Source organism: Myxocyprinus asiaticus, chromosome 12, assembly GCF_019703515.2.
Source record: "Myxocyprinus asiaticus isolate MX2 ecotype Aquarium Trade chromosome 12, UBuf_Myxa_2, whole genome shotgun sequence".
Taxonomy (NCBI): domain Eukaryota; kingdom Metazoa; phylum Chordata; class Actinopteri; order Cypriniformes; family Catostomidae; genus Myxocyprinus; species Myxocyprinus asiaticus.
The window spans coordinates 46,608,844-46,621,878 of record NC_059355.1 but is presented as its reverse complement, the minus strand read 5'-3'; the positions used below and the strand labels follow the sequence as shown (position 1 = coordinate 46,621,878).

At 36.7% G+C, this 13,035-nt stretch overlaps 1 protein-coding gene across 1 annotated transcript in view; it reads left to right on the top strand.

The window, feature by feature from the left end:
• Positions 1 to 701: 701 nt before the first annotated feature.
• Positions 702 to 13,035, top strand: part of LOC127449492 (ubiquinol-cytochrome-c reductase complex assembly factor 1-like) — a 53,544-nt gene continuing 41,210 nt past the window's right edge. The window contains exons 1-5 of the mRNA XM_051712964.1: positions 702 to 907; positions 2,714 to 2,818; positions 8,201 to 8,308; positions 9,524 to 9,596; positions 12,536 to 12,593. Of these exons, the coding sequence (XP_051568924.1) occupies positions 833 to 907; positions 2,714 to 2,818; positions 8,201 to 8,308; positions 9,524 to 9,596; positions 12,536 to 12,593 (419 nt within the window). The 5' untranslated portion in view covers positions 702 to 832. The remainder of the gene's footprint in view (positions 908 to 2,713; positions 2,819 to 8,200; positions 8,309 to 9,523; positions 9,597 to 12,535; positions 12,594 to 13,035) is intronic.

The window sequence follows — 13,035 nt, the reverse complement described above, 5'->3', positions numbered from 1 at the left end:
CTTTCGAATTGTAAAAAGAAATGGCTGTGCGCAAAACCACGCTGTGGTCAATAAATTAGGTGCAGACGTTCTTCTCGTTAGTAGTCGAGGAGAGGATCCAACGAGAGCTGGATGGTGTGACGCAACTATGACGATCAGCCTATAATCCCACCCATGTTGAGGCTGCACTAAACTGCAGTGGAAAAGTAAGCTCAGAAAAGTAAAGTGAGCAGAGTCGAGTCGAGTCGAACCATAATGTGCAGTGGAAAAGTGACATAATACAGACAACCAAAGTACACTTTGGCCATTACTTCCTTCTGTTGAACACAAAAGGTCTCAGTCACCATTCAAATCTGATGAAAATGAATGGTGGTTGAGGCTGTCGTTCTGCCTTTTGTTTTAAACAGAAGAAATAAAGTAATACGGGTTTGAAACAACACGAGTGTGAGTAAATGAAGAAATAATTTTCATTTTGGGTGAACTATCCCTTTAATAAAACGACCACTAGAATTCACAAGGTTTGCATGTGGATTTCAACTGTACATTTGAAGAATACAGCAATTATTTGAAACAAAAGTAGTCATTTGTAACACTATTAATGTCTTTACTGTGTTTATTTGTATTTGTATTATTAATTTATTTACCTTTATAATGAAGGGGCCTCCAGCAGCGGAACTATATTCCACACCTCTGCTTTCCACACGGACGGTTTTAATGGCGGGACAGATTCTTTTGACATTGCTGTGAAGGGGGAGGGACGAAATAAACAGTTACACAACGTGTTAGAAAGTAAGTATTGCAGATTTTCGCTTTACAGTCACAATACTGTATTATTGTGACTTTTAGCGGAATCATGTATCGGCGACCGCTGCAGTCCGTCGTCAGACAGGTACTAAACGCGTCAGCATCGAGAGCTGTCCTCGGAAAGGTAAGTTCTACACACTTAAAGCTAATAATATTAAATAAGTGACTTTTATTGAGGTTATTTTAAGTTTATCTTAATTTAATTAAATCAGAACTGACTTTATGTTTGTTTAGATGGATTGTTTACATCATAAATGCCCTGTTGTTGAAATTATGCAATATTGCTTAATGATGGACAACAGTCTGACTTATACATAATAGAGAACAGATTGTTCTCTGTTATGTATAAGTCAGACTGTTGTCCATCATTAGGCAATGTTGCATAACACACACACACACACACACACACACACACACACACACACTCACACACTCACACACTCACACTGGCGGCCAAAAGTTTGGAATAATGTACAGATTTCGCTGTTTCGGAAGGAAATTGGTACTTTAATTCACCAAAGTGGCATTCAACTGATCACAAATAGTCTGGACATTACTGATGTAAAAAACAGCACCATCACTATTTGAAAAAAGTCATTTATGATCAAATCTAGGCTTCGTTAAATGAAGCTTAACATTGTCTTTGTGTTTGTTTTTGAGTTGCCACAGTATGCAATAGACTGGCATATCTTAAGGTCAATATTAGGTCAAAACTGGAAAAAAAGAAACAGCTTTCTCTAGAAACTCGTCAGTCAATCATTGTTTTGAGGAATGAAGGCTAAACAATGCTTGAAATTTCCAAAATACTGAAGATTTCATACAAAAGTGCACACTACAGTCTTCAAAGACAAAGGACAACTGGCTCTAACAAGCACAGAAAGAGATGTGGAAGACCAGATGTACAACTAAACAAGAGGATAAGTACATCAGAGTCTCTAGTTGAGAAATAGACACCTCACATGTCCTCAGCTGACAGCTTCATTGAATTCTACCCGCTCAACACCAGTTTCATGTACAACAGTAAAGAGAAGACTCAGGGGTGCAGGCCTTATGGGAAGAATTGCAAAGAAAAAGCCACTTTTGAAACAGAAAAACAAAAAGAAAAGGTTAGAGTGGGCAAAGAAACACAGACATTGGACAACAGATAATTGGAAAAGAGTGTTATGGATCTTAACCCCATTGAGCTTTCGTGGGATCAGCTAGACTATAAGGTGCGTGAGAAGTGCCCGACAAGACAGCCACATCTATGGCAAGTGCTACAGGAAGTGTGGGGTGAAATGTCACCTGAGTATCTGGACAAACTGACAGCTAGAATAACAAGGATCTGCAAAGCTGTCATTGCTGCACATGGAGGATTTTTTGATGAGAACTCTTTGAAATAGTTTAAGAAGTTCTGAACATTTTTTTTTTCAAATTGTAATAGTAATTTTTCACATTGTTAATGTCCTGACTATACATTGTGATCAGCTGAATGCCACTTTGGTGAATAAAAGTACCAATTTCTTTCCATAAGATCAAAATCTGTACATTATTACAAACTTGTGGCCACCAGTGTGTGTGTGTGTGTATATATATATATATATATATATATATATATATAATATATATATGTGTGTGTGTGTACTGTTAATTAAACTTTAGATTTCATATGGTTGCTGTGGATGATGTTTGAGTTTACATTATAATTTTTCTTGAGTGCACCTTGACTGTTAGAATTGTCATATCACTCTCAGCATCTATCTTATATGATTGATGAACACATTAAGTTTATACTACAAGTTATTTAAGTGCATCTCAGTTAGTTTATTATTAGTCATATTTATATGTCAATTTAGGGATACATAGGAGTCCAAACTTCCATTCATTTAATTTAACTGGGAACAAACTAGATTGGAAAGCACTTTTCATGTTGTATATTTTTGTTTTCCAGGCTATTGAACAAGATGCTTGTCATATCAGGGTTTCAGTGGCTTGCCGGATGACTGCAAATGTCCCCAATCACTCACAATGTCGAGCTCTTCACAGCACAAGAGAGGTGTGTACTTTATTTTTTTTTCCTTTTTTTTTTTTTCCCCTACATAAGTTCCCGTTTGTGTCTCAGGTAGGGCTGGGTATTGATACATAGGTCCCGATTCGATCTGGTTCTGATTCACAAGCTCTCGATTCAATTTGATATCGATTCATATGAATGCATTTCAGTTATAATGTTCATTTTGCTTACATATGAAAGAAATTATCTTCCAGCTAATGTTGTTAATTATTCAGGGGACCTTCTGACTGGGTACATTATGAAAATATTAATTTGACTAATTATATATTATTAATTGTCAAAATTTTGGTCTCATTTTAGCTTTTTAAAAATGAACAAATCCATGTATTCCATCAATAAATATGATATTACATTGCAAAGATTATATTGTTTTTACATGGTTATTGTTTTATTACATAATTTGTACTATTTACAAGTGTTTAGCAAACATTAATTTGTTGAACATATGCTAAAACCCAGTTCTGTCTCTTTAAGAAAGCCAGCATTTTTAGAGCTAGTGCTGCAACTAATTATTATTTTGATAATCGATTAATCTAACGATTTTTAGAACGGTTATTCAGCGATTATTGCAATAATTAATCATTAGCTCTTAACCGATTATTCAGCTTGTGCCCCGACTTAAAAGGTTGTATTAAATGTGCTTACTAACAATAAAGAGGACAAAATCATCTTTTAAAAATACCTCTAAATGACATTCACTGAATTAAACGGGAAAAAATACTTTTTATTAAGGTTAATTCAGTAAAGAAATTCACTGCAAAAAATCCTATTGTTATCAAGTGTTTTTGTCTTGTTTCCCATTTAAAATTGTCTAAAAATCCTTAAAACAAGATACATTTACTTGAGAAGCAACATATAGATATTTAGACTTGCTTTAAAAGAATGTATCTTAAATATAAGTGTATTTTGAATATAAGTGTATTTTTTCACTTGTTTATACTTCTGCGAGTGCAGTAAAGACAAAATAAATCAAGATTTAATCTCTAAAAGCTTCTCAGGTGAATTCATCTTGTTTTAAAGGATTTTTAGATATTTTAAAATACAGGTGCATCTCAATAAATTAGAATGTCGTGGAAAAGTTCATTTATTTCAGTAATTCAACTCAAATTGTGAAATTCGTGTATTAAATAAATTCAGTGCACACAGACTGAAGTAGTTTAAGTCTTTGGTTCTTTTAATTGTGATGATTTTGGCTCACATTTAACAAAAACCCACCAATTCACTATCTCAAAAAATTAGAATATGGTGACATGCCAATCAGCTAATCAACTCAAAACACCTGCAAAGGTTTCCTGAGCCTTCAAAATGGTCTCTCAGTTTGGTTCACTAGGCTACACAATCATGGGGAAGACTGCAGATCTGACAGTTGTCCAGAAGACAATCATTGACACCCTTCACAAGGAGGGTAAGCCACAAACATTAATTGCCAAAGAAGCTGGCTGTTCACAGAGTGCTGTATCCAAGCATGTTAACAGAAAGTTGAGTGGAAGGAAAAAGTGTTGAAGAAAAAGATGCACAACCAACCGAGAGAACCGCAGCCTTATGATTGTCAAGCAAAATCGATTCAAGAATTTGGGTGAACTTCACAAGGAATGGACTGAGGCTGGGGTCAAGGCATCAAGAGCTACCACACACAGACGTGTCAAGGAATTTGGCTACAGTTGTCGTATTCCTCTTGTTAAGCCACTCCTGAACCACAGACAACGTCAGAGGCATCTTACCTGGGCTAAGGAGAAGAAGAACTGGACTGTTGCCCAGTGGTCCAAAGTCCTCTTTTCAGATGAGAGCAAGTTTTGTATTTCATTTGGAAACCAAGGTCCTAGAGTCTGGAGGAAGGGTGGAGAAGCTCATAGCCCAAGTTGCTTGAAGTCCAGTGTTAAGTTTCCACAGTCTGTGATGATTTGGGGTGCAATGTCATCTGCTGGTGTTGGTCCATTGTGTTTTTTGAAAACCAAAGTCACTGCACCCATTTACCAAGAAATTTTGGAGCACTTCATGCTTCCTTCTGCTGACCAGCTTTTTAAAGATGCTGATTTCATTTGGCAGTGTGGGCAGGTGCCAAATCCTGCTGGAGAAAGCACCAAAAGTTGGTTAAATGACCATGGTGTTGGTGTGCTTGACTGGCCAGCAAACTCACCAGACCTGAACCCCATAGAGAATCTATGGGGTATTGTCAAGAGGAAAATGAGAAACAAGAGACCAAAAAATGCAGATGAGCTGAAGGCCACTGTCAAAGAAACCTGGGCTTCCATACCGCCTCGGTAGTGCCACAAACTGATCACCTCCATGCCACGCCGAATTGAGGCAGTAATTAAAGCAAAAGGAGCCCCTACCAAGTATTGAGTACATATACAGTAAATGAACATACTTTCCAGAAGGCCAACAATTCACTAAAAATGTTTTTTTTATTGGTCTTATGATGTATTCTAATTTTTTGAGATAGTGAATTGGTGGGTTTTTGTTAAATGTGAGCCAAAATCATCACAATTAAAAGAACCAAAGACTTAAACTACTTCAGTCTGTGTGCATTGAATTTATTTAATACACGAGTTTCACAATTTGAGTTGAATTACTTAAATAAATGAACTTTTCCATGACATTCTAATTTATTGAGATGCACCTGTATTTGTATTTTTAATATTATATTCAACATTCTCAGATAACAATTTTTAATTCTGAAGTATAGCTGCTAAAGTAAATGTACATTGTTTTAAAGGAGTTTTAGATATTTATATTGGAAAACAAGACAAAATAAAAACAAATCAAAAATGTATTTTGTTGCAGTGTATAATGGAGCGAAGACTACCCTCTCTCACCTTTCTGTTCACTTCAATCCATCTTTAACTCACAAAAAAACAAACTCTCTCTTATTAATAAAGCTGCGTATTGCCAATTTTCTTCACAATAAGAAACACACAGTGACACATATATTATGATTCACTAAGTCGCGAGCCATCATGTTATAATCTAGCTGCAGCAAGCGTGCATGCTCGAGGGACGAGCGTCCCCGTGACAGAGTGTGCATCAGCCAGGTGCAGTTTCAATCTCTCCCACTTAGATCGGGACATTCGCACAACTCATAGAAGAGGCACTGAACTCACAGAGATATGTCAGTTTCGGAGTTTGTAGTTATTTACATGATCTGCTTCTGTATTATTTGAACTTTAATAAAGCTATAACACATTAAATATAGCTGCATTTAAGATGTGCTTCCTTTAAAGAGCTCCGGCTCTGCTTATTCCACAACGAGAGTGCTTCTGTATTTACTTATTTTGTGTTTTTGAATTATAGTTCCTTTATACTTTGCGATCTACATCACCTGAAGCTGTTTGGAAAGTTTAGAGTGCATCTGGACTGTGATCTGTGTAATTCTTTCTCTCCTTAGTCAGGCGCGAGCTGCAGTGCTGCTCTCGCGCATCATCATTAGAATTTATTGTGATCTCATGATACGTTAAATGAGATCAAACGACTATTCGGCAATTAAAATTTTTGTCGACAAATTTATATTGTCGATGTTATCGATAACGTCGACTAAACGTTTCAGCCCTAAAATGAGTGCATGCTAACAAGAGAGGACTGGAATGGATTTACCTTATATATGCTATGCGTGATTAGAATTGAATATTTATTTTCTGTTAAAAATAAACAGGCTGTAAAGAACAGAAAGGGTACTAAAATAGACATTATTCAATGACAAGGGATTGCGTGGATCTCGTCTTTGGACACGGAACGAGCCAAATACAATTTTTACTCTTAACACAGTAAAAGAATCTTGCTGCTGAGTGAAATGTGAAAATTTACCAGCCAGTGGCTAATCATAGACATTTTTAGTCACAAAATTGGGTTGCAAATGCGAGTGATTTTCTGTCATTGTAGTGGAGGGTTGTGCATAGAGTAAAAGATCGATCTTGGGACTTAACAATTGATATCAAGATCGTTCAAATGAAGATCGTCGTGATGCATCAGAAAATAAATATTTTTATCCGGTCCTATTCTCAGGCTAAGGATTCTAGCAACTTTCTTTCTATGGAACACAAAAGGAGATGTAGGAATGATTGCCTCAATCAAATAAAATTCTTTCATTGCATCTCTTTTCCATACAATGAAAGTGAATGGTGACTGAGGCTAACATTCCTTCTAACATCTCCTTTTAATCTGTGAAGAAGACTGGGAACTCCACAGACACTAAGATCATTCACGTTGTATGAGATGACAGAGCAGAGCACTAAACTACTGTGAAGCACATATTACATGCAGACTATATATTTATATAATTAAATCACAGCATTTGCTCTTTAGTGATCACACTGGGTCATGTAGCACACTGTTTACTCGTAAGAAGTGAAGCTTCCGTCAAAACCACACGTCAAAATAAAAGCATGATTTAAAATAAAAGCTTGGCACCTGAAATTGAATAAATTGCAACAGGAACATATTTCAACTGTATAGTAAAATGTATTATTCACTGTAGTTATATTGTTATTAATAATAATAATGATTAATAAATAATAATAATAAACATTAAGCAATATATCAAAAGCAACAGTATTGTTGTACTGAATAAAAGTTTGTTAAAAAATGCAATGGTATATTAAAAAGTAATTGTTCTAATTTTTATTGTCCTAAGTTTTTAAAGTTTTAAGAATTAATTTGATTAGACACCATTTTGATGATGAAATGTAATTAAAATTTAAAACATGGAATTCTGGAAAAATAATTTTAAATAAAAAGAAAAAAGGATTTGGGGAAAAAATAAAACTGAATTTAGTAGGGCCCTGCTTAAAACACTTCAGCAATGCATGCTTAATTGAGAAACACTTGAAGAAAACAAGCACATCTTATTATTTACATTGAAATGTAACTTTAAAAAGGCTAAAGGAGTGTTTAATAGCACATTACCATATTAGCATATTTTTGCTGTGGTATCGAAATTGGTACCGAGAACCCTGAAATTTCACTGGTATCGTTACTGACTACTGAAATTTTGGTATTGTGACAACACTACTTTTGACATTGTAAAACTTTGCCTTATAACTTTTTCAGAGCAGAATGCCTGATCTGACCTCAATACCAGTTGTTGTTGTTTTGAAAGGGTTTTTTAAGAAATACATATAGTCAGTCACAATTAATATTTCTGAGCTATTATTATAGAAAGGAATGTACAGTATTATTGTTTGATAATTCTACAAACCAAAAACCTATAAGAGATCTTATAGTGCTGTAGTGAAATGAGGTGTTACATTTTACTTTGTAGTAGTGTACCAGTGACTCTGTGACTTGCATTTGTCAATATGTTGTTTATGTGTGCTATGTGTCTGTGTATACCTTTACTTTGCCATTAGAGCTATATGTGTATTCTTCTTCCAGCTCTGTATGATTAAAGAGACCCCACAGGCCACAGAAGAAGAGGTGGGGGCCTTCACCAAACTGATCGAGGCCATGGGCTTCACCGGACCCCTCAAATACAACAAATGGGTAAACATCAAGTCATCCACAGTTATTTTAAAGGCAAATTCTGTCATCATTTACTCACCCTCATGTCTTTCCAAACCTGTATGAATATTCTGAAAAAACAAATATTCTGAAGAATGTTCACACTGCTCTTTTTCAAACAACAAAAGAGTGATGGATTTAAAAGGACCATATAAGTAGAATGAAAGCACTATATTCCATGGCTTCTAGAGCTGTTTTATAGCCTGGTGTGAGGAAAAGACATCAATTGAAGTCACTATTCATTGAAAATCTTCCATTCTGCTGTAGCTCTTAAATCTTATAGGTGCTTCTGCATATTCAGACTCACAACATGCAAAGTAGAAAAAGCATTGGGCCAGGTTTGATGTCAGTCCCTACATGTAATTATGGTTCTTGTGTTTTTCTTAACCGGTCGTCTGATGCGAATGAGATTTCAGAGCTACGGCAGAACAGAACAGTTTCATACTTGCCGTGTAGTGCATCAGTCGTATGGACTGCTTTCTTAGTTCTTTTTTGTCCTTTTTAGGTGCTTGCCAGCCTCTTGTTACTAGCCTATATTTCCACTGTATCAAAACATTTGACGACATGAGGGCTAGTACTTTATTTTCAATCAATATCTGTTATCTAATACTATAGGCACATACCATTGACCAGATATTATGTCTCTACATGTAGTTACTGACACCATCCTTTGTTTTATTTCCTGTGACTCTTTACCTGTAGAACAACACACAATACATGGTGGTTTTAATCCCTTGAATTATTTGAGTTGAATTACTCAGTTGACACTTTTAAAAATATTTTTTGACAAGTTTTAATCAAAAATAGATTTTAAAAACCTACATAGGTTTTTAATCACAATACCTCTTACTACATTTGGTTTTTGCCTTAAAAAATGGCAGTGGAAGCTGGCATGGCTTTAAATCACAAACAAACACACTTTGCTGGGAAGATGACTTCAGCTCATACTTCTCATAAAACATCTACCAGGGCCAAACATTTTATAATCTGAGCTGACCTTTCATACTGGAGCTGCAGTGTGGCTTTGTAAAGCTCGAGCATGTCTGCTTTATTATGTGGCACATGTTTGGCATGTCAGACTGGACTGAAAACAACAGCGGTGTCTTGACTAATTTTATCAGTTGCTACTTTTGATCACACCGGATGGAGTGGCTTTTTGATCATGTGTGTCATAAATGTCTCTCTCTTCTTTTGCAGAAAATTAAGATAGCCGCTTTGCGCATGTACACATGCTGTGTAGAAAGAATCAACTATGACGAATTCTTTGAAAGTAGGTATTTTTTTGTGAATGCTAAAATTGTGGGTCTCTTTCACAGTGGACAAAGAGGGGGAAAACAAACTACTGTAGATTTGCATTTCCTGACGAAAATGTGTAGTCTTTGCAAGTTAGCAAAAGAATAGGGTTGAAGTTTTAGGCTTTGGCGAAATGCCACATCAGAGCCATTTGTTATGACACTCCGCACACTTGTTTTCACTCAACTTTGTATGAGAATCAACACAACCATCACCATCTTTGGCCATCTAAAGGCAACTATATGATTTAATTAAATTCAAGAAAGAAAATCTCAACAACAACTAGATATGCAAATAAAGGTGAGAACACCAATCGCAATTCGGTATGCAAATATTATGATCACGTTGTTGCTGTGATGCTGAACATTCTGTTAATGTAAGTCAGTAGGAGATTTTCTTTTCTTTTTTTTTTCTTCCCCTTTTTTCCCAATTTGGAATGCCCAATTCCCAATGTGCTTTTAAGTCCTCGTGGTCACGTAGTGATTCACCTCAGTCTGGGTGGTGGAGGAGGAATCCCAGTTGCCTCCGCGTCTGAGACCGTCAACCCGCGCATCTTATCACGTGGCATATTGAGCGCGTTGCCACGGAGACATAGCACGTGTGGAGGCTTCACGCCATCCACTGCAGCAACCATGCTTAACTCACCACACGCCCCACCGAGAACGCCCCACATTATAGCAACCACGAGGAGTTTACACCATGTGACTCTACCCTCCCTAGCAACCGGGCCAATTTGGTTGCTTAGGAGACCTGGCTGGAGTCGCTCAGCATGCCCTGGGATTTGAACTAGCGAGCTAGCGAACTCTAGGGATGGTAGCCAGCGTATTTTACCACTGAGCTACCCAGTCTCCATGAAATCAAGGATTGTTTTGTGGCATTTAGTCCATGTTTGTTAGCTTTGAAGCCATCTATACTCATTGACCACTTTATTAGGTACACCTGTACACCTACTTATTCATGTGATTATCTAATCAGCCAATCTTGTGGCAGCAGTGCAATACATGAAATCATCAGATACGGGTCAGGAGCTTCAGTTAATGTTCACATCAACCATCAGAATGGGGAAAAAATGTGATCTCAGTGATTTGGACCGTGGCATGATTTTTGGTGCCAGATGGGCTGGTTTGTGTATTTCTGTATCTGCTGATCTCCTGGGATTTTCACGCTTCTTGGCTGACAGAAGTGGAATCCGAAGTGGTCTTCTACTGTTGTAGCCCATCCGCCTCAAGGTTCGACGTGTTGTGCATTCTTAGATGCTATTCTGCTCACTACAATTGTACAGAGCGGTTATGAGTTACCGTATCCTTTCTGTCAGCTTGAACCAGTCTGGCCATTCTCCGTTGACCTCTCCCATCAACAAGGCGTTTCCGTCCGCAGAACTGCCACTCACTGGATGTTTTTGTTTTTGGCACCATTCTGAGTAAATTTTAGAGACTGTTGTACGTGAAAATCCCAGGAGATCAGCAGTTACAGAAATACTCAAACCAGCCCATCTGGCACCAACAGTCATGCCACAGTCGAAATCACTGAGATCACATTTTTTCCCCATTCTGATGGTTGATGTGAACATTAACTGAAGCTCCTGACCCGTATATGCATGATTTTATACATTGCACGATTTTATACATTGCACTACTGTCACACGATTGGCTGATTAGATAATCGCATGAATAAGTAGGTGTACCTAATAAACTGGTCACTGAGTGTATATGCTAGAGTACAAAATTACATTTTAGCAGACTTGAAATTTACAGTCTTTCTGTTCTGGAAAATATGAACCAAATATACTGATGATTCATCTTACACTACACCGTTTTATGTCCAACCAAATGCTCTCTAGGATAAGAATATTACCACCAGCTAAGTTCTGATTCATGGCTGTACATAAACTAAAGTCTATTGGCAATTTAAAAATAAAGGGACAAGGTCTTTGAAATGTCCTAATGACAATTAGGAAATGCGTCAACCAAGGGGGAAAAAAATTCACTTTTTAAGCAAAAAAAGGGGTTCTTTAAATTTGAATTCCTCTACAAAACTAAGTGTAAATAGAGTCTGGTTTGTATCAGAATATTGCACTTAAAGTGTAAATGCAGCCTAATAGACCTGCCGCTGTCTAGTTAGTTAATATCAATCAAACAATAATAACAAGAAAAACACTCACTGCTATTGGCTGGATAACGTTATTAGCTTTAAAAATTATAAGTTATAATTACACAGTGAAGATTAGTGAATTAAGTAGTTTTATGCTACTTTGTTCTATTGCTGTTATTTGTTCCATTGCTTGTAATTTGTTTCTTTGTTCTTTATTACTGAATGTTTACTTGTCTTGAATAATTACTTGAGAAACATGTAGTATTTTGACATTTGTATTGAGAATCATCAAATTGCTTTCAAAATGGACATTAAAACTGAAATATAACAGAATGAATCAGAATCAAATCGAATCAGGAAATCTGAATCGATACCCATGAATGAACGAATTGCATACGTTTAAAAATTAGGGTTAGTAGTTTAGAACTAATCTTTAACCAGATTATGTTTGAGTAATATCAATAATGTGCTGCCTTGCAAGCACTTTAAAAACAATATCGTTTTTTACATCCAGACTGCATTATAGCAGTATGGCCTTATGAGTCTTATATCATGCTCATTTAAATAAAATAAAAAAACTCCTAAACACCCCTCACTTCAGCTGTATCGTTGAAATTAGTGTAAAGGGACCTTTTCAGCAGCACCTGAAAGATTTATGCGACACTTTACAGCTGTGTTATGTTGTTTTCTTAAGCTGAGAAAAAAACAGGTGTAAACCCAATAGCGGTTTTGGAATCGGAGCCCAAGTTTGCATTGGTTTGGCGAGATGTTGTGTTTTCTCCTTCGCTCAAATGATGTTTTCTGCTCTCTCTCTCTTTCTCCCAGAATGCTCTCTCCCCGACACGCTCAACTCGTGGTTCTTGGTGGCACAGCTCCATGTCTGGTGAGTTTTTGGGCATCATTTCTGTTAGAAAGGTGATGCAGTACCATGCCATGCCAACCCTTTTGGGAAGTACCGCTTGCCAGGCTCTAGATCTCTAAATCCTTGATGGGTTATTCATTTAAAGGATTGAGGTGATTAAAATCCATTTGCTCTGATGGATTCTAAATGGCACTTCACAAGACCTGTTCATTGTCAAGAGCATCACAGGACACACCTTGACGTTTAAAGCTGAAGTATGTACCTAACTTTTTCTGTGTTAAAATACTTTCTCCTATCCCAGCTTAATATGCAGAGACAACTATAAGTAAGCCATTCATAGGTTAATTTTCTCGAAAACTGTAAGCACTGTGTTTTTGTAGCTGTATGAAAATCCGTTGTTTTGTTTTAAGCGACCCATCTATACAAACACAAGTACATTGACTCGACCAATGGCGTGAGTTCG